The sequence below is a fragment of the Lagopus leucura genome, unplaced genomic scaffold (genome assembly GCF_019238085.1).
Source record: "Lagopus leucura isolate 7727_CA_CO unplaced genomic scaffold, USGS_WTPT01 Super-Scaffold_100022, whole genome shotgun sequence".
In the NCBI taxonomy this organism is placed as follows: domain Eukaryota; kingdom Metazoa; phylum Chordata; class Aves; order Galliformes; family Phasianidae; genus Lagopus; species Lagopus leucura.
In genome coordinates this window covers 735,164-757,663 of record NW_024962275.1, presented here as the reverse complement: position 1 = coordinate 757,663, position 22,500 = coordinate 735,164, and the positions used below count along the sequence as shown (strand labels likewise).

The window sequence follows — 22,500 nt, the reverse complement described above, 5'->3', positions numbered from 1 at the left end:
GATTACTACAACCATACTTTTTAACTGCTGTCAGAAGAGACAGTGCCTTATATAAACATCTGCCAGAACACATGCCTGCTTTCTATAGCACCAGCTTTAAATCATGCTATGGTGATGAATCTTTATCTGACACTAATACTTTTTAACTTCATAAGGACAATTAAAATGAATTGTAGCTAAATGCACACATAACAAATCAATTTAATTCTTTGTTACATGGTAGCATACTTTGCAGGCCTTCAAAACTTACTTTCATTTTATTTAGAGTTTAATAGGAAGCGCAGCGATACCGACGAACCTCCCTGACACAGAGTGCCCCCAAAACCAAAGTGCTCCGGGAAGTGGCATCCCAGCGGGGCCACAGGTTCACTGCTGTCAGTTGAGACTGCATCGAGACACAAACAAAACCTGGCCCATTTTCCATATGGGATTTCTCTGCAGGGCAGGAACGTTGCCTAGGTAAGGCCACCTGCAATCAACGGCAGCAGAAGATGGAAGTGAGGTACAGAAGAGGGATAAGCAAATTGAATGCGCCCCAGAGACAGAGGTTAATCAAACCAAATCCACATAAAATTAATCTCCATAAGGCCAGAAAAACATTTTTTAGTGCGAGTGAGATGCCTGGAATTGGGAGATAAAAGCGATGCTCCCAGCAGAGCTGGCAGCAGAACACCGGCACTCCCTGGGGCTGGCAGGGCGCTGGGCCTGCAGGAGGCACAGCTGTGCTCAGGGCTGCTCCAATGCTGTTACACAGCGTCTCCCCACCTCCTGCTCAGTGGCTCTTCCATATGAAATAATACAACACTTTCGGAACTCTATTAAATTAAGCAATGGCAGAACTTGATCTATTTTAAGTACTGTATGGAAACCCAAGGCCTGTACACTGTGGCCTCTACAGCAGCAATTGCTCTCAGCGCAGGGCTCAGCCTACCAGCCCCGCATCCCACGTCGGCAGGGCAGGTGAAGTGGCATAAGAACCATTCTGGCTTCGACAAATCAAGAACAATCCTGGCATTCCTAACGTAGGGCTGTTCTATTTAAATACAACTCAATTAGTAGCACGACTAATCACGTATTCTGAAAGAAAATCTATATTAGAAAGCGTTAATTTTTCAGTTAAGAACCTCCAACTTCACAGAAGCACGATGGGTGTTGCTCTGTACAGCTGCTGTGCAGGCACAATTACAAAAGTCTGCCTTGCTGGGGCTGCACCACCAAGCTGCGATGCTCGCTGCCAGCAGGGCAGCACTCCCTGCCCTGGCTGGGTGACAGATTTTACACCATGTTGCAGCACCCTGAGGGGAAAACGTGACACAGTCGCAGGCTCAAGGCATGGCTGTCAGGTGCCAACCAGCCCCAGAGCGGCTCTGAAAGCAGCTCAGTTGGTGGCAGCCTGCCCCCATGCCCGTCCTGCTGTGCCCACATCTCCCAGTGCCACGACAGGGCTGGGGCCGTGGGCAGCCCTGTGCTGCTGGGCAGCAGGATGAGGCCCAGCTCACCGAAACACTCGGAAAGCTCAAGAAATAATAATGTGGCAGACGCCTCTATTTCACCTATTTCACGGCGTGCAGGTGGTGTGGAAGCCACCAGCACTGGCACAACTAGCAAATGCTTTAAAAAAATTGCAGATGTTTCAGATGAAGAAAATTTTGTGCAGGGGCAGAATATTTAAATAGAAAATAGTTCACACAGATTTTAATCCTGGATTATTTTAAATATTATCCATATTAATTACAGCGCTATTGCCTCTTTCCTAAGTTCTTTATCTACTTTCTTGGAGGGAAACTAATTCTGGAGATCATAGAAAACATTTGTTCACGATTATCCAGAAACACATGCAAACAAGGCTGAAACAAGAGCAGCATGCAAAAATGTATTTAAGGACTATCATCCCAAAATGCTGCTAAAAGCTATTAACCAGTACGTGTTAATTGCCACAGCATTCATATTAATTTTCACTTCAGGCCCGACATTGCGGAATATTTCCCCTGATACATTTTAAACAAAGTTTAATTTAAGGAACTGCTTCTATCAACACTTATGAAAATTAACAGCCAAGCAATTAGCACTCATGAATTATCCCTTCCCCCATGCTTGCTACGGCATCATTTTTGAAACAGTTGCTGTAAGAAAAATTGTTTGATTTTTAACCCATCACCAAAATTACCCACAAAGAAACCAACTCGCGATGCTGTGCAGAGACACCATTCCTTGCAACAGGATTTTTAGCATCTGTCCAGCCAAAACTTCTTTCCAGTCGTCAAGTAAACCTGCTAAGGCCCTGTAAGGTCAGACAGATAAACTAGAAGAGTTCCTTAGACCTTGATTTTCAGCTAGTATTTGGCCTCGCACATCAACTTTGCCTGGGACTCAAAGATCCCTTCTTTTCTTCCAACTTTCTCCTTCAACTATTTTGCATATCTTTAGCATTTCTTTTTGACTGTCCTTTAGCACTTTGGTGCTTGGCAGCATTCTTCTAGGGATGTAAGAGCAGCCACGTGGTGACAGGCATCTCAAATTGAATTGACAAGACACTTCAGTGATGAGAACTTCTTAAAGGCAGCAGACTTGGAAGAAGAATGGATGTGGAATGGCTTCAAAGATTACTTCAACAGGAATTGTACGCAGAGGCCTTAGCAAGAGTTATTCATTCAGGTTCCTGTGAAGCTGAATAGTTGATTCTTGCCTGATTTCCTTCCATCCCAGTAACTAAATACATCCTGCTAGTTCTTTTCTTACCAGTAGGAACAGTCATATGGTTGAATAGCTTTGACATTAATATAGTACCAAATCTGTATTCTTTCAGATTAATATCTCAGAGAGGTCTCATCACCCTACTTTCCAGCAACTCATGCAAGCCACACTCATGATTTGAAAAGATATACCCTGAATTTCTATTAAATGAATGCTTTTACAACAGTTAGTGAAAGCCAGCAGACAATACTACCCCCATTTTCTACATCTAGAAATAAGGGACCTCTCTTTTTGGGAGCCATAGGTAAGCTGAATGTTGTGAATCTCACAGCTGTGTCACTCAAACAAGTGATTATGATGCTGTTGGTGCTTCATTTTTGGTGCCTGGCTACAGTTTTCAAGTCTTTCTTGCAGTCAGTCTTACTTTCCCAACCTATCAGTTGTCAGCAAGTTGGAACAATAAGCAATGAAAGTACAATTTTTCAAATCTTGCACACTGCAACATACCAGAACTTATGTATAAAATGTATGATTACGTAGTTTGCATGCAGATAAAGAAAACCAATTCGACCACTGATTTCTTAAGCCTTCAAGTAATCTTCTCTACAACGACAACCTAAGTAATAAGTAAAGGCTACTTTTCATACAATGTTCTTTGCAAGAGTTTGTGAGGTTTATTAAGCAAGAGGCATACCCCACAATATTCACTAACCATGCAAGCAGCTGTGGAGGTTAAGTTTACATTAACTTCATAAAGGAAAATGAAGGTAAGAATAGTTACTAAGTGCACCTTCTGGCTAAGAACTGAAGTTTTACAAAGCACACAAAAGCCACAACTCTGTCCTATGGAACTATATGACAAGACTCACCTGAACTCTTGAGCTGATTAGAATGCTTGAAACGGAGTTGCATTTCACAAGCCATATTCTCTACTTTTTTGGTAATTAATGAACTGATCAGAACAGGAAGAAATTAGAGTGCTCTAAAATTTTATTATTTCATAAAATTGCAGAAGTGGTTATGAAAAGAACCCTAAATCTGGCAGAAAACGCCTGCAAGATGTAAGCATTTTAATAGATTGGCTTCGTTGATGTTATGGTGCACAATATTTCCTAATATTCAACTGATTAGCTTAAAATAATACATCAACTGCAGAGGGGGAAGACCCAGGATAAAATGGTTTTACACCACTTCAGGTCAGTTGGGAGCTGAATTACTGTCAGGTGAAACCATTCTGCACACAATTAAGATGAGTACAGAAGCAAACAAAGCTCACACACAACAGTAAATAGCTTTCCTGGAGGTTTCCAAGTGAACCACAGGTGTTACTCAGTCAGCTGAAAACACATTACAATACTCAAATACCCATCTATCAGAAAAAACAGACCGACCGAAACAAAGGCCTAGCTGTAACCTTAGATTTCAGAGTCACTGTGATCTCCTGAGTAAATACATAATTAAGTAGGTTTTCTTAAAGACATGTTTAATTAGGCCCCTGGCCCCTCCTTATCCCTCCTGCCTCTCCCCAATTATGTACCATTTCCCCCAGAGATACGTGGCTCTGCTAATTATGCAAATAAGTCATGTGCTATTCCCTGAAAGAATTGTATCTATCTGAAAAATACTGCTTATCTATTATCAATGAAAATAAATACAAGACTTGCAGAATTTCATTAAAAATAATGTAAAAATTTGGACGGTTTGATTTTACAGTTCTGAAGACACAACAAAATGGACACACAGAACCAGACACCAACGAGATTTGTGTTTCTTCTCCACTCAGATGGTAACACATATGGAAGTGCAGGGGATAAATTTCGTAAGCACACTATTGAAAAGCTTGAAAAAAGTAAATAGCGCTCTTACAATTAATACAGCTCGTTTTTAGACCAGCAAAATGTCAATTCCGTTATTTGGGAGACTTCGCTAGCTGTTCTGGTTTCTAAATCACAAGGAAGCTGGTTCATGTCACACACTACACATCACGACTGAGTAACACTGATGTATTTCATTAATACCTGAAACTGATTTGTGCAATACAATATCCTTCAAACGGAACAATCTCCTGCTAAACATATCAGACAAACATGAAAATTAAGATGTTAATTACAGTCAACTATAATTCATATCAATATGGTAGAAAGTAGTTGGGATTATCAACGTGGGAAGGAAACACACTTAAGGTCTTCAAGTTTCTGAGAAGAACTGCAGCAGGGAGCCCACCTGAGGCGCGGGTGTTCAAGCAACAGGGCCGGAACGCCACTGAACTATAGCTTGTCCTTAAAGAAGTACTGATTTGATTTTTACGTCCACTACGTTTGACTGTTAGAAGCGAGTGTAAATGTTGCCAAACTGAGATTTCATGAAGTAACAACTGCAAATTAACGTCTGAATAAGTGAATACTGGCAAGAACTGCTACAGCCCATCACCTTCAGGTCAGGAACCACTTGGATATAAGAAAAATAAATATTGGGTTCACTTACCTTGCCATCAAATTTTGAGTACTCATTGAAGGGGTTATTCAGCTGTAGTGGGCACTGCTCAAGTCGCACCGACAGAATCGACTGCTTCCCAGAACAGGGAGATCTTACTCTGAAATTCTTTTTTTCAAATAGCGAGCTCAGCTCCTCTGCTGCAGATCAGAAAGGAGAAGACAGCATTTGTATTAGGAGATGTACAGAGGCTACTGATGGCCACAAAAAGATGGCATTATGTGAGAGAGAGGGAACAATACGAAGTGCATAAAACAAAAAATGCTCAGATCCAGCACTCTTACAATGCAAAGACACAAAAATACAAGAAGTTTGCACTAACACTTGGCCAAACAGGAGATGCATTCTTCTCACATCATCACAAGATCCACTTGGGGGAAGATAAAAATAAAGGCTCAGAATTAAGCAGTTCTGGTCTTTCTGCTTGCCTGTTTTTTCCACGTGAAGAACTACTGCTCCATCTACAACAGGGATGCAACAGCACTTCAAACGAAGTTTGTGACACACGACATCAGGCTCTCCCATTGCTGTACTATAACGTCACTACGCTGTCAGCTGGAGGCTGGGACTACTCTAATTCAAAAGAATCATTTCTTTGGATTTTGCTTCTCAAGGTAAGACTGCATGCAGGCTCCTCTCAAAGGGCCAAACAAAGTTCCAGACAGAGAGTCTGGGCAATTTAAAAAACAAAACAAAACAATGACACTTTCCAAATCAAAGGTGGTAAAAGTTAATGAGTACTTTGTGGAACCTGTGAGGTCTCATAAAGTCCCTTCTCAGATGAAGGAATTGCACAGTTGAATTACTGGCAATGGTTCAACTCAGCAGTTACAGGCATACTCAAAAAAAATATTTTTTTAAATACGGAGCTCCTTGCATTACAAGGACACCACAAAACCAGGACAGAGCCTGGGGTGTTTTAGCATATTAGTACCAACGGGTCTCATCTGCCAGAAACTGTGACTGAATCTGGACAAGCTTTCTCCACATCTGCTCTAGGAGCAAAGTGCCCCAAACTCAATCAATCACTACCTGAGAATCAGCACCAGTTCTCCTGCACTGACTCTGCTCTGCATTCACACTTTTGGATTCTCTCACATCTGAAAGATTTACGTGCTGCTCCTCCAAAGGAATGACAAAGCTCCTGAGGCAGACTGACTGGGGACACAACCTGCAGAGAATTGATTCATTTCTTAAGCTGTGAAATTAAAACATGTCAAATTACAGCTACTCAGAAGACAGTTTATTTTTAGCAGCCTGAAAATTCAGACAGTGGCAAAGTTGCTAAACACCAATACTAGCAGATACCCAGCAGCCTTGTGAAGAACTTCAATTAATAATAAAAAAGATTAAATCCTTCTTAAACGTGCCATATTGAACACCTTTAGATATTCTCTTTTGTAACAAGTTTACCTCATTAGAAAAAACAATCTCAATTACCATTATGCTAGAGTATTATCACTAATTGACAATTCTCAGTCATTTGGAAAGTACTCTGTGCCCAGGAATTCAAAACAAGTTTTAATGGCTCAAGTGAAAAAGTAAGTATTGTATCTTTCAGTTTTGTCTCTAGGGAAATGTTAAGATGATTTGTATGCTGTTTCCTTTGTGCTGATGTAGAGGAAGAAAATTTCCAGAAGCACTCCACATTTGTTAGTGATGCCCATTTTGCTTTCAGTTCTGGATGGGATTTCACACAAGTCAAATTTCTCAGGTGACTGAAGAGTTCAAACACGTTCTGTAACACCTATATTCTATGGAACTAAACTCAGCTGACCGGGATACCATTGCCAAAAATCTTTGTAATTTCAAAAAAGCACGGCTCATCTAGGAAGAACAACTTGAAAACCTAAAAGAAGATCGATTCTGAAAAACCACCATCACTCATTAAGTGTTTTGTAAAATAACTTGTTACAGACTACAACTGAGAGACTTGCAATTATTCCCTTCCATCTAGGAGAAAACATTTTTTTAAATGCAAGGAGAAATTTCAGAGGAAAAGGCCTCATTTTCCACATTGGATAGCTTGAATTGTGAAATTTTTAATTCTTAACTGAAAGTAAGCTTTGCTGTTACTCGGTGTCACGGTGCTTTTTTCAGCTCTATGCAATTTCCACCTACGTGGCATGGAGCAGAGACGATACTTTCGCTTTACTGAAAAAGCACTGGTGCAATAAAGGTGATGTGAATTGGTGGCACAACCAAACAAAAAGACCCCAGCTGTGTTACACTTTACTTCCAGCCAGCCAGCTTCTCCTGGGGCACCTCTGTATCTGCTGATCTCCTAACCAGCTCCAAACACAGACGCTTTCTTCTCTAAGTCTTGCAATCACTACAACCTTCTCTCTACCTCATTCCTTTGACAAGGCAAGCAGCCCATTTCACAACAGTGGGCAAAAAGACAACTAAGAAATACTCTTATTTCTTGTTACCGTAGAGAAAAATACTTCTCTCTCACACCCTTTTATTCTGGTTAGTATACTTTTATTTCTGTATGTAGTAATCAAAAAAAAAAAAAAAAAAACCCCGAAGAATAATCTTTCATCTAATGCCTCAAATTATGACTATAAATCCACCTCCAGAGCAATGCAAATGCTTGCAAGATTTTCCTCTTACACAGTGCAGCTCTGTGATGGGTTATCTATGGAGATGATGTTATCAGACTAAAGCAGTAGGAACCAGCAACCTTCCAGCCTCCTTTAGCCAGCAGGGTGTCAGCCATAAGCTTGACTTCATCTAGAGCTCAGATAAACACAGGCAGAAAAGAACAGCCAAATTCCTCCTATGTGGAGCAGCTACACCTATGGTTACTGCTTTCATGCATATTTATCAATAATGTGAAATGCAAGGAACGTAACAGATACAGGACATAAAGGAAGATGCAGCTGACATATTTCAGGGCTCCTCTTTTTTCTGGTTTCTTAGTACTATGTTGCTCTTCATGCAATTAAGTGAAGAAACTCCAAGAATCGCAGTGACAAAGCCAAGTGCCCGGAGTTTTTACATAACGTGTCTTTTAATTAAATATGATCTGCAGCCAGGAGGGGCTGATCAGCACCAATGCAAAACCCAGCAGAGTTCTACAGCGTAGGACACCTCTTGTCGCTGGCTGAGGGGTCACCATCATCTGCAAGGGAGCTCAGAAGAACGGACCACTCGTGCTGTGTGATGTGGTTTAGTGCTTGTGGTGGCGGTGGCGATGAGCAGACGGTTGGACTGGATGACCTTATAGGTCGTTTCCAGCCTGGTGATTCTATGATTCTAACATCACAGTGGAGCCCATTCAAATGAGGAAACTCAAACAGAATGAAGAGCAGGAAACTGGAATCTGACTGCAATGCAGTGTAAAGCAATATCAAACAGCATAAGCTAGGGATTAAAAGGAAAAAGAACTTTGTCATCACTGATCAAATGCTAAAAACACATTGAGCAAAGAGCTGGAAGTTATGGTAGATTAAACTTTAAAACATACTGCTCTGCTTACAGAAGTAGAAAGGCAAAAACATTTTAGAATGCATTAATAGAGGTATCAAACATAGCTGAACACTGCACTAAGGATTAGTGCAACTGTGTTGCTCATGTGAGCAGCTTCGTTCACTCCTCTAAAAGAGGAATTACACAACTGGAGAAGGTTCTGCAAATAAGAGCCAGGAAGATACACAGATTTAGCCAAAAAAATAAGGAGATTACATGGGGACCTCGTTAAGATATACACAAATTTTGAACAAAGTAGGCATGACAAACCACACAGTGGTTTGAATGTGTGTCAAATACAACAGGAGTAGATATAGCCAGAGCTATTTTTCATTCCTAGCCTTACAGTTCAAACCTTGTAGAATGTCCAAGACAGAAATACTTCACTTTATATTAATAACAAAGCAGCAAATGTTCTTGGGGAAATTAATGACACTGGTTTTTCCCAAGAAAAGGCGAAATAAACTAGGGCAACATTTATTGTTCTTTTGTTGAAGTAGATCACATACATACATACATACATACAACTTCTCCTTACCCAGAAAAATGATCACAAATTCTTAGATGTCCATTTCTAAGAAATTCTTAGATTTCTGCACACCAAATGTCTCTGGAAACAGCTGGAAAGCCATAACTTACATGGAGATAATGGTGCTGCAGTTTGAATGCAGGCACTTGCCAATCATCTACCCAAACAGCACAGACAGTACGTCCCATTACTGCGTGTCACAATAATACTGAGAACCTTACTCCTCCCTTTTCTTGCTTACTGAGACAACAAAAGATAATGACATTACAACAGAAATCCCCAACTGCATGAATAACTTACATTGCACAAAGATACTGAACAGCCACTTCACGTACTTCAGAAAAACCACGTAGGTTTTAAGCACCTGATCTCTGTTTTGCACTTGTTAGCAACGTGCAGTGCCCTGTTACAGGTGAAAACAAATGGGAGGTCTGCATTCCCCCCACCAACACACCAAGGGCTGTGCAGAGCTGTGGAATGGAAGGCAAATACGATCGTCAGCATTTCCCTCCACGCTTCAAAAGCTGAAGTGAAAATTATGAACTGAAATGCTATAACCATCAAAAGCAGAAACAAAAACAGTAGGAAGATAGAAGGTGTTTTCTTTTTACCTGAGTAAGAAGTGTTTCTGTCTTTCCACTGCACATTTTTGCATTTTATTTGATTTTGTCTCTCTTTCCGCAGACGTTCTAGTCTCTGAGCTTGAAAAGAAATATTATAACTATAAGTTTGTCAATGAAAGTTTACTATAAACAAAGACATAATTAACTATCTTTATATGAATAAAGATGTTTTATATTGCATATGTAGGAGAAAAAGTCATAAAATTTTAAAGGTGGCACCCCTGAAAAGCAAATACCAACAAAAACATGAAAATGTTCTTGATTTATAATTGAAATTAGAGGATATAAAACATTAATAGAGATCATAAAGATAGTATTAACATGGAAGAGAATAATAAAATGTGAAAACTTCTGTGATTAATATGACATTTCATTATATAAATCATTAATAACGGTCTTAAAGGAATTTTAATGCACAAATGAACTGAAGTGAATATTACATTACAGGAATAAAATTACTGTTATGAATTACTCTACCCGTTTCAAAAATTAAAGATAAATGAACTCAGACTAGACTATTAAAGTTTTAAATATAAAATCCTTTATCTAAAAATCATGAAAATTATAAAATGTCAAAGCTATATAAATTAGCATAGCTTTTTCTTCAGTATGCTGGAACAGTTTATAGGTAGTAAAATAAATGATTTGTATCTTCACAACATTAGTCAAACCTTAAAATGAATATAATATTTCTTTAGGTATATTTTGACTCCGTCTCCAAAACAGGGCCTGAAGAAAAGCCTCCAAAGCAGAGCTCGGGCGGAACGGCGGCGGCCGCAGGGCTGTGGGTCAGCGCTGAGTGCGAGCGCCCTGCTGGGAGCCGCGCGGCTGGAGCTGGGGCCGCCACCCAGAGCAGCTCCGCGGAGCAACAGCGGCACGGAGCAGGAGCACCGCTGGTGTTGATCACGGAAGGAAACGCGAGCAATTCTGATGTATTGAGCTCATTCGTTAACTAAAGCGTGTTTTCAGAAGGGATTCTGAAATACTAAATTACCCCGACAATTTTTAGATACAGTTTGAGATCCCTGAGCCATTTTGCCAATTAAAAAAGAGGCTAATAAGTATTTCCTATGCCTTCAACTATTGGTGTTATTGCTATTTTTAACATTTAGAACCATGGACACCAAAGTGAATTTTTCCCCGTAACAACTCTCAACCTGGCCACTGATGAAAAAATATTTAAATACTTCCAATACTGTGAAGCTGCAGCAAGCATTTTAAGGTACAGACACAAAGAGAGACTTCACTGCCTATTTCCCACAGGCAAGAGGCCAATGCATAAATGCTTCTGTGCAGCTGTGTGAGGAGTAAGGAAGGTGATATTCCCAGTCATCAGTTCAAATACTGCATAAAACACTGTTGCAGCGTGGATATTTTATTCTGAAAGTAACTCCTTTATTTCCCCCTCTAACCATTATCCAGACTGAGGTTCAAAATCACCACCCGAAACCCTTTCAGCCTAAGTGAACCATCATAAAATATCCATAAGATTTGCATGCAAAAAAATAATAAATAAGGAAAACCCCTAGAACAGAAATAAGAGCAATGTGTGTTTTCAAGGTGTGCGGTAGCCACAGTGAGCAGTTCATCAAAGAGGCAGATTCTGACTCACAGGCAGGGTGCCCCCTGCCCAAGGATGGTGTGGCTCCATGGGGCAGTGACAGCCCGCCCCGCTGCGCCCCACAGGAGGATGCAGGAGGTCAGCGTACGAAGTCAGGGTCAGAACAGGCCTACCACCACGCAGCCTCTACCATCCAGCTCTTCCAGCTACGGTTGCTATAAAACAATCCTACAACATTAATTTCCATTCAACTCTTGGATGAATTATCAGTACCGACATTAAAAGTTCCAGTTATTAAAGGTTTATTCTCACAAGCAACTTAGTTTGAAAGCTTTCTGTGTGAGAAAAGCCACTGACCAAATGTTGCCTCATTAACTACTAGCAGCTGCAGGAGCCTTTGTTCTACCACACTGACAGGGAAATTTGCTTTTCCCTTGGCATAACACCGTGCACAGGTCGACTCCACAATGCTTGTTTTCTTGGGTATGGCACTGCTAAGCTGCACTGGGACAGAGCCTGGAGCCAGAGACCCCTACGACCCAGCCAGCGCCTGCAGAAAAGGAGGAAAATCTCATAGGCAGAGGATACCTCTATTCTTCCCAAACACAACGTGCAGTGCCCTCACACATCTCTTCCACTGCGCATCGCCTTCAAATCAAAGGGTAACTTCAACACTGGGACACACATAACACTCATCTCCAAATCTCCATACTCACCTATCTGACGAAAAAAGGCAGAAAACTGGCTTCCCACTGAACTTCCTAACCTTTATATTAGCATATGCCACCAACTGAAAACTGTCACAGTTTTCAACCATAACTTAAATACTGATTATTTCCTCAATCTACTTGAGAAAAAAAAAAACAAAAAAGGAGTAATACTGTAAATCTTGAGACTTTGCTTCTCCTTCCTCATAAACTGTACCTTTACCTGAGCTAAACAAGTCCTCAAGGACAGCCTCAGGCAGTCCGGCACAACAAACTTTACACCGTGCCTCTGAGTCAGGCACATCACCAACTTATTTCCAAGTATAACTCAATTAAAAGAGACCTGAACTCTGTCTTTCCACAACTTTTGACAACCGGTTTGTAAAAGGTATTGCCAGATATTTACTGCCATTTCACCTTCCAGGCTGAGCACAGATGTTTTTTCTGAGCTCTAGGTGGTGTTATACCTTCAGAAATAATTTGGAAAAAATAGGATAGGCTATAACAGAAAAACAGACCAATACTGACCACCCCACATCAGCTTTTTCATACACATTTGAAATTGTAGTTTTTGTTTGTAGCATTCCCTGGGTGTAAGTAGTCTGAATACTCCTACCAGTGAATGGAACAGTTTTCTTCTACTCAAGATAAACAGAGCCTGTTTTGAAAAGGTAAACATCCTTAAATTTCCTAATTTGCTGACTTCAAGCCTAGCTCAAGGTTTTTCTTATATCTAAGACTTCAGAAGATAAAAAAAATATAGACAGATCATTCACTTCACTGTCTCACAAACTCCACTATTCTCTTTTGTAACACAGATCTGATGCATCGCTAGGTAGATTTTTCTCAGAAAAGAACCACCCTGTTCAAAAGTTAACACCCCTCCAGACAGTAACCATAGAAATATCAAAGACTGTTCACGTACTTTGGATTTAGACCTGATGTCTTTACAATTTGTTTTAATATGTAAAGCTGACTACCTCAACTCTCCTCTGTACATGATTAAGTAAAACAGCAACTAAGACTCAGCTGACAGCACACCAAAGTATCTGAATCACAATACGTATTTTACAAAGAGGAGCTCTATATTACAGAAGGGAAAAATTGGCAGATAGCTAACTAGTCATGCTATGATTTGTCAATCCTGTCCATCCACGTAATACTAATAGAAACTAAATTTAAAAGGTTAACACTGTTTCAGCTGCAAAGATCACTTACCTGTGTTGGATCGTCTTCTAATTCCAAAGTCCCAGCTTGAGGTAATGTCAACTGATTGGGAATACACATAGCCCTGAGTCTCACCATTGCTTCCCTGTGATTCTGAAGCACTATCTCCACACGTTGATGAGGGATTAAACTTCTCTAGGTCGACATCGTGATCTATCAGGACCATTTCACACATCCCTGTGTCATCACTGGTCACGTGTGACTGCCGAATGTGAGCAAGTATAATTGTTGGGTTGTCCAGGAAAGCCATTCTGCCCACGAGACCACCACTTCTCTATACTATCTTCTCTCCATCTTGTTTCATGGACACAGTACCTAGAAATACAACATACACAGCATTTAGAAAACAAACAAGAAGCAACCAAATACTGACTAAGAAGGTTCATATTTTGGATGCACAAAATCTGATTCAGTTTTGTACAGCAAATAATTTCAATTCTGTTCCAGTTCCCGAAGTTACGCGGTTTGCTGAGATCCACTTAAAGAACGGTGGTTTCATGGTGGGTCACATCAGCCCGAGTTCCGTTCTTCATTTTCTGACTATTTCCATTACAGAAAGTAGGCCTGCAGTCCCTGAAGGATTCCTTGCTGTCCTCAAAGCAGGAGGCCCCGAGGCAAACACCTCCCACCTCACTGTGCTGCACCGCCAAAGGCCTCCTGGCCGCATGACCGGGGCGGTGTGACCACAAGGCTGCAGGCACAGCTGAGCACAGCATGCAGACATTCTAAAAGTGCACTGAGAATGTAGTTTAAATATAATTCCTAGCACAATGCTTATCAGAAAAGAGCCATGCTTACCTGTGAGCAGTAAGAACTTGCCTAAATAAGCAACTGCCTCAGGCTTCTAAAGGGTCCACAAACTCCCAATCACAAATTACTGCTGCCCCATCAATGTGTCATATAAATGCTGGCACGTTAATTGTGTATTTATAAGATTGTTAATGGTTAGTTAATGTACCTCCCACACTATTATTGTACTTGAAATGATTTAATGTCTGCTAAGGGAGTTAACAACATGTAACAGCAGATGCGAGATTTTTACCTTTATACTCTGTACCCCGACTTCATGCTATTAGCAGACAGTGTGCTCAATTACCCGAGCTTCTTTACCATTTTAAACACGCAGTCACTTCTCTAATAAACAGAAACACTGAAAAATTACCAGAAATTCTGTTTCAAAGTCCAAACTTTAATACAAAAGCATTTCCCTTCTTCCTCTTCAGAATTTTCAAAAGGATACATAAAAATTTATTTTCAATAATAATTAAGTATTCATAGAAATTCCAGTTATTTTAACAGTTATTAAAAAAACAAAAAACAAAAAAAGAACAGCGCCCAAAATTCAGTTTAGATATTTATGCCGTACTTCAGCATTTGTTACCTGCACAGCTCTAACTGGTTCCTCCTTTGGAGAGAAGCAAAGTAAACTAGATGGCACAGCTCTGGTCAGAGAAATGCAAACCAAAGACTTCAAAGAAGCAAAGTTCAATTTTGCAAGCTTTTACATGAATACCTTTAAACCTCCATGTAATCAATTTCATCAACATTAGATACCAGATCAATTTTTGGAGCACACGCCTCTCTGCATTCCTCTCACCCACAGCTGTTACCTCACGGGCAGGAGCTGAACCGAACAGAAGTCGGGACTTTCCAAGCACCACAACTATACTTTCTTCAATCACCAACAAAAAGCCAATGCTATTTTTAACACGGTATCTAAATATTACACTGCTATTAAATAAAGTACTTTGCAGGCAGCTGTCAAGCTTACTCTGTGCAAACACTAAAAATGAAAGGAGCAATGTGAAACCTACGCAGCCCTAACAGCACTTCTGTACGACATGCAGTTTGGTGGGATGATGAGATACAACCGACCGCAAACACCTCCCGTGATTCATCCCGCAGAGGGACGGACCCTCATTCCATTCTGGATCTTTATGAAGCGTCTGCTGCACTCCGTACACGTTATCCAACCTGCCTGCAGGGCGCTGCTGCTCAGCACACGCAGCACAGACGGCCGCTGTGCAGCCAGGCCTCGGGCAGAGCTGCGCTGCCGGGTGCCCTCAGAGGAGGCGTGGAGCAGCCAGGCAGCTGGATTGCAGACTACTACTTTTACCACTTCTACCACGTGTTCCTCTTCTAGTAACCCACTGCTGTATTTACAACATCTATAGACTTTCACAGCAAGCAAAGCACAGCTGTTATGCAGATCAACCTCATTCATAATTCAGTAAATAAGTAAAGCATGACATTTAAACAGCTACCCTGCTACCACGAGGGGACATGAGGTCCCACACAGAGGCCCTGTAGTCACCTCCAGGTGCACGAACCTGAATTTGGGGAGGAAATTTCATTGCCGCAATGTATCTATCACCTCTTGGGAGCCCTCCTGCTTGCCGGAGACGCTGTATTTTCTGGAGCAAGTCAGATTTGCTCAGTTCCATCTCCCCCCACCCCAAACATCTCCCCACACAGCAAATGTCTGACCGTGAGCATGAAATAACTGCTAAATGCAGGTTTCTTGACTTAGGGGAAAGCATCATCACCGTCAGTTTCCAACACGCAGAGCCAGGTCAGGGGGAGCCCCTCTCCCCTCCGGCCCTCCTCAGCTGGCTCCCTGCTGCTGCACTGCTGCCCTCGCCGAGCTGCAGGCCGCTCACACACTGCTACGCAGAACAGGCCGTGCGCAGTGACTGCAGCTATGGCCCACGGCCTTTTCCTGCACTGAGGAGCACCAGCCAACACCCGGCTCCTGCCTGAGCACGAAGAGCACCAGCTCCATGCTGGACTTTGACTTGACGTTCCTGTCATCGCGCACACGTTGGTGCACACAAGGCAGTCTTAGCAGGCACGTGTGCCCGATGTATCACAAGCACACAAACTGGTTCCCAACTGGGATCAGAAAAGAAGATATACATAGTTATAGCTCAGCCAGCTACAATCTACTCACTGCCAACTTCCCCACGGCTATTGCTCTTAAAGCTGCAGGCTAAGGGCACCTCTCTGTGACACACTGCCACTGACCAAAGCACAGGAAATGCTTTCCTCGCAGAAAAGTTCTATGTTACACCTTTCATAATTCCAAATATCACATGTGAGCAAATTTACTTCCTATACCTCTAAATCTACAATAAGTGATAAAAACTGGAGAAAGCTGTAAGCAGCAGAAACTCTTCTGCTTCAGAAAACAGCTAGAGCTTTGAAATGTTACCAACTCAACAGTAACTCTTCCAGACCAACTGGCTGAAAGCAGCTGGAAGTTCCACACAACATTCTCCTAGCAGTTCCTGCAAGGATTTGTGTATTAATAAACTGAAAAAGTAAAGAGTAAGAGTGAGAAGCAGAGAAAGGATATTTCCTATTTGTAATTCTACAGACCCAGCTCATATGGAAAAGACGTTTAAGCTGACTGTCTCCCTGGGGAAGTAACAGCGGGTTAAACCCTGCTCACTGCAAACAAAACCATTCCAAACAAAAATGCAGCTTGTGGAGGGAACAGGGTGGGTCTGTAGGCACCTTCCGAGAGGAATCTCACAGTCACACCTCAGCACTGGGCCACATTCACTGAGCTGCACGCCTCGCTGGCTGCGGGTCTTTAAAGAGATCTTAAAAACTAATGAAAAAAATGAGCAGATTAGAATAACATTGATTTTCCTTACATGCACCAAGCTGGAATAGGACAGTGCGAATATACTTCAAATTTTATGATTCAGTTTATATGAAATAATTTCACAGTTAACTTCTGTCTGCGATTGCTACATAAATGGTCCTGGCTATCTACATTTGCAGCAGTACAAATAATCAAAACCCTTGAATGCCAGACTCCTATATGTGGAGGATAAAGGAAAGTGAAATGTAATACACGAAAATTCAAGCCTATTTTTCAATAAAAGCTCAAGAGCATTTAAGAATGCATGCTTGCTTGGAGAAGCTGTCATTCGTGCTTTGCATCCTATCATTAAAAAGGAAATAATCATTTAAGTCATCTAAAGAGGTGCTCTTTCACAAGTGAAATGGGAATTTGAAAGTTATGAGAAAACAATACATTACACACAAATTCTGACAAAATTCACTGTTAGTTTTCCAACCTGAAAAATCAATCTGACATTGGATATTTGTTTCTATATGCATGAACTGCTCAGAACTTGCCTACATTTTTGCTGTCAAACCGGTCAGGATGGAAGTTATGCTGAATCCAATGTTTCAGTTACAGAGCTTTAGGGAAGGAGAGAGAGAACGTTGGAGTCCATATGGGAAGAATCTATTCTTACCTGTTTGCTTCCTTATCTTGTCAAATCTTCATTTAATTGCAAACAAGTGGATTCTCAGCTAACCTGAGCTATCTCACATCAAGATTTTACGCAAAGAAGTATAAAATAATGCAAAGACTATAAATTAGGGCAGACAAATCTGTAACTAGAATCACGCTTGCAAAGAGCATTCTATCAATATAGTGAAATGCTAATCTCCTAATTAACAACCTAATTAGGTAATTATGGCTTTGCAGAGGGATGCCTAAATGAAATATGACAACATGGTCACCTCTTTATATGGCACCTGTGGGCCTTTTCAGCTGTCACTGCAAAGAGTGCAATATCAATTTGAACAGATGACAAAGTGTTGTCATTTTTCATTCCGATATTGCGCTGAATGGTTTGGACAGAAACAGTTTAGAAAAGCTGCATCTTGCCTGTTTTTTTGCCTAATCTGAATATGTGCAAACACTTTGCTTAATTTTTAACGTCTATGATTAGGCTTATTTCTTCATACTGGCTAGCAAGCATTACCTGAACATGCGTTACATGTGCAGCACCACACTGTGAGGGCCCAACACATTGGAACCACTACTGCCCAATTTCAGAGCCTGTGCTGAGGAGAATTTACCAATTGGGGAAAAAAAAAAAAGTGTAACAACAAGAACAAACAGCTGTTTGAATTCACACTTATGACTATTTATTTTAAAATAACAAACAAATCCAGAATACCTTTTAAACAACACATTGCAATTTCCATTTTATTTTCATTCCTGATGAATACTCCAGAAAAGAGGACGAGCAGCCCCTGTGCCAGTGATGCTGACCACATCTGCTTGCAAAGAGAACTGACAAGAAATACTTTCAGCAGTGTGCAACACTTTTACATGGAACCATGATTTCTCTCTCGCTTGCCCAAATGATGACTTGTTAATCTTTAACATTCCTAGGATGGGCAAATATAACATCTACTTACAGGCACTTGGCTAAAAGCATAGGCTCAGACTGCCCAAGTGTTAGATTACAGTTTCCATTCTGGCTGCCTTCACTGTAGTACTCAATAGCCTAAAAATCTCATAACTGTTTCAAACACTTTAACAAACTTCAATTTTTAACAACAAAGACTAAAATAGAAAGCTTCAACACTTTCCCATTTTTTAGCCTGTATAATACTGAGAGACAGAGGGAGGCTTTTTAAGGCCACCTTCTACTTCTTTATGTGAATGGATGCAGCACTTACTGGGCTTTCCTGAGCATGGAAAGCACTCAGTAACAGAACTACTTGTGAGCTGCCTGTGCTTCACTCACACAGCTGCTTTGTGAAGCCTGTTTGGAGGCATCAAAGCTGAACTGGACTCAGAGGTGTTAAAGCACATGGAGGTCTGCAGCCCTACAGATAATGCTCCAGGCCCAGGACAAAGAGCTGAGCTGCACCGTACCTACAGCAGCCTGCAGGATCCGCTGAGAGCCTCAGCACCAAACACGCCTGCTGCTCCCTGATGTCGGCCTGCAGTTGAGCTCGTGCAGCTGAAACCTGGCAGCAAGCCATTGCACAAAACCCACCTGCTTCTACTGGAGCCCATTCAGCAGCCTACTCTCAAAGCTTTTATGCTGCTACGTAACTGTATCACTGCATTTCTAACTGAAGGCAGTATTTCCCCTCCATGTGTCTGCTACAGTGTCAGATCCAGTTTCAGTTTTCCAGACACAGCTTTGCAACAAAACAGGGAGTTTGAGTCCTAGAAAAATATGACCTCGACTACCAAAATGCTAACACCCCCAGGACATCAAGCCTTTGTGACAAATGTAACTGAACAAATTCTTATGGGTTCAGCCATAGGTGAATCTTCACTTTCTCTGGCTTTCAACTTTTCTTTTGTCAAACTTATGGTCCTTCTCCCTCAAGAGCCACCAAAACACATTTAAGGAATTTTGTTTCACTTCTGTAATAATTGATTTAGAAAGGAAACAAGAGAGAATTAGTCCCGTGTTGCTTTCTACAAGAAAATGAACTTACAGAGAGCAGGTAGGTATCACAGTTTAATGAAGCTTCTCAACACATTCACAATTAATATTAAAATGCATACGGGGGTCTTCGTGAGTGGTACTGTTCAACAGAAAACCCTCATTTGGTCCCTTCTGACAGAGAACTGATGCTAGCAAAACATAAGACATTAAAGTCACTGCAAGGTGCATCTCAAACACGTGCAGCGTTAGAACAGTGAATTACCTGGCACTAAAAGACAACTGGTTGCAGCACTGATGCTGCTGAAATATCACGCTGTGTTCCAGGACCAGCACTGTCTCTGCATCCCAACCTGATGCATCAGCACATTGCTTCCCGCCATCCTGGAGAGGACCATAGTGCAGCCCAAGCCCTACACATCCCAGGTGTCTCTATCCCTGCCCTGGTGAGGTGATGAGCTCCAGTCCTGCCCTACAGCAAGCAACCTGCTCCCCATGCTCTTGTCCCCTTGGCTAAAGGGCTTATCACTGGTGCATACACTGATCGACTTCTCAAAGTCTCCAGCAGTTTAGAAACATCAGTGATACAGAAAGTGTAATGCACCCCTCGCCCTAACAAACTGCCTGAACTTCTCTGTTGCCCCAAAGGAAAAGTTACGCTAGAAGTCAGGAGTCGAGCATGCTACGCGTTGTAGCTGGGTGAAACAGACACCGAGTGAACAGGCAGGTTCTCCTTCACCGCTTGAATTCTTTCTGTAAAAATCTACATACAAACAGCGATATCATTTTTCCAAATCTAACCCAAATAAAGAGCCTACGAACAGGTTTACTCTAAATGTAAGAAAACCAAAACAGCATAAGTGGGAGAATTTCATTCCGGCCGTGCACGCACCCCGGGCCCGCAGCCCACGCCGGCGTCCGTCCCTCCGGGCGGGCAGTGCCGAGCTCCCGCAGCGCCGCGCCCCACCAGCAGGGGAGGAAAGGGTCAGGCGCGAGCCTCGCCCCACAGCCACGAAAACGGAGCCACGGAACGCAAGCCGCTCCCGCCCGCACAGACCTGGCCCGGTCCGCTCCGCACGGGAGGCCGTGCGCGGAGCGGCAGCGGGCGGCTCCTCATGGAACGAGTGACGGTCCGCGGCTCGAAAGGATGCAGCGCGGGTGGCACCGGGCACGCCCCGCGCGGTCCGCCCGAGGGTCCCGTTCCCCTCCACACTTACGGGCTGCGGCGCGACGCGGTGCCGGGCCGAGCACCGCCTCCCCCCGCCGGCGGGCCGGGCAGCGCTTCCGGGGCCGGGGAACACCGCGACAGCGAGAGAGCTGGGCCGCGCCGCGACCCGGAAGTGCCGCCCCGGAAGTGGCGCCGCGGCGGCCGCTCCACTACGCGCATGCGCACAGCAGTGGCGGGCTCCGTTCCCTCGGCGGCGTCGCGGGCTGCCCGGCGCGGGGCGCCTCTTTCGTGAGGCGCAGTGAGGCGGCGCGGAGCGCTGTGTTAAAAGCAGGGCCAGGGCGCGCCGCCGGCTGGAGGGAGCGGGCCTCGTGCAGCACCGAATGCGTTATCGTTTAGAGATTTGGCAGTGACACGTTCACAAGTGTTACGATTAAACGCGCAGTTAGCGACTCTTCGAACAGAAACACAAAAAATCCCCTGAAACGGCCTTGTTAATTTTTAATGAAGAAAACTAGTGACAATTTGCAGCTGCGCTGACTGCAGATGGAGACGTGGTGCAGATGTGACATGACACCGATTCTGTTTCCCAGTTCTCTCGTTTTTTTAGCTGAGGAGCACTGGCACGTGTGTTGCTGTCACGATGTGAAGCCAGCCATCCTCTCAGCATGGCGCAGGTACACCTGGGGGACATCGGCCTCCGAACAGCTGCACGCCCTCAACAAAAGCACGTTTGTCTGTCTGCAAAGCCTCGCATTTGGTGGATGGATGCAAGCCGACTTGCAAAATATTCAAAATAATGAGAATAAAACAGCTCTTGGGAGTAGCAGTTTTAATAAAGCTGGATGGCACTAGGAGCACAATTGTTCGTACCAGGAAACGCCATGGTAATGAAGATGGAAGATGACTGGGATTTGAACATCTGTATGCCTACTGGGAGGGACAGGAAAAGTGTCGCTAAACCAGAAATGACCCACAGCGGGTCAACATCTCCCACAGGACATGGTGAGGGGCACCACACAGGTGACATCGGAGTGATGGAACCGAGGGAAGGCGACGTGCTGATGGCAGCTGTGGCTGAGAGGAAAGCTGCGGGAGCTGAGGAGGAAGATGAAGAGCTCTTCTGAACATGCTGATCCAGAGCTGTTGGCCGTACATCCATGAAGTGTCAAAGAGACGAGGATGAGGCTTTAGTTTGGACGTGCCTTCTTTTGGCTGGAGCTGTCCGTCACAAAGCACCACCGCGGAGCACCGCTTCAGTTGCTGCCAGGGCTCCCGGGCACCGAACCGAGCATCGTGGAAGCACCATCACAGCTCGCAGCGGGAGCGCGTTGCTCACAGCGCAGCGTGGCCGTGCAGGTAAGGGAGCCTCGGAGCGGCAGGGATCCGAAGGTAATGCCGTGTACGTGCACATCTGTAACAGCCCCACGCGGAATCGCAATAGCGCTGAGAAAACCCGGCTTCGTAAAGCCGGGCGCCCCTCCGTTCCGAAGCGACGTCCTCGAAAGCCTCGCTGTCTGAAACCTTCACAGCTCCCCGGGCGGCTCCCTTCACGGCCCGCCGCCCGCGCTCGGGGCGCTGCCACGCGGTGCCCACCGCCGCTCCCGCGCGGGCTCAGGCCGCCCTCGGGCTGCCGCGGGCTCGGCTCGGGGGGAGGTGCGGAGGGGAAGCGAGGCGAGGCCTCCGCCCGGGCGCTCCCATAGCAACGGAAGGGGCGGGCCTGGAGCGGCTTTCGCCCCGGCCGCGTGACCGTTCGAACGGCCCAATCGCAAGTTTCTCAGTCGGGGGGGCGGGTGCTCCGCGGGGGCG

At 43.6% G+C, this 22,500-nt stretch overlaps 1 protein-coding gene across 5 annotated transcripts in view; it reads right to left on the bottom strand.

Moving 5' to 3' along the window:
* The window catches only part of MAPKAP1 (MAPK associated protein 1), an 82,453-nt gene extending 61,660 nt beyond the window's left edge, over window positions 1–20,793 (bottom strand). For 3 of the 5 annotated variants that reach the window (XM_042878794.1, XM_042878798.1, XM_042878799.1), the window contains exons 1-4: window positions 20,744–20,793; window positions 13,300–13,623; window positions 9,802–9,891; window positions 5,179–5,327 (exon numbers count right to left, since the gene is read on the bottom strand). In XM_042878794.1, coding sequence (XP_042734728.1) covers window positions 5,179–5,327; window positions 9,802–9,891; window positions 13,300–13,558 — 498 coding nt within the window. In that variant the 5' untranslated portion in view covers window positions 13,559–13,623; window positions 20,744–20,793. Of the gene's footprint in view, window positions 1–5,178; window positions 5,328–9,801; window positions 9,892–13,299; window positions 13,624–14,350; window positions 14,366–14,689; window positions 14,706–20,743 lie in introns of those variants that run through there. The other 2 variants (XM_042878795.1, XM_042878797.1) reach the window with 2 other exon arrangements.
* Window positions 20,794–22,500: the final 1,707 nt, after the last annotated feature.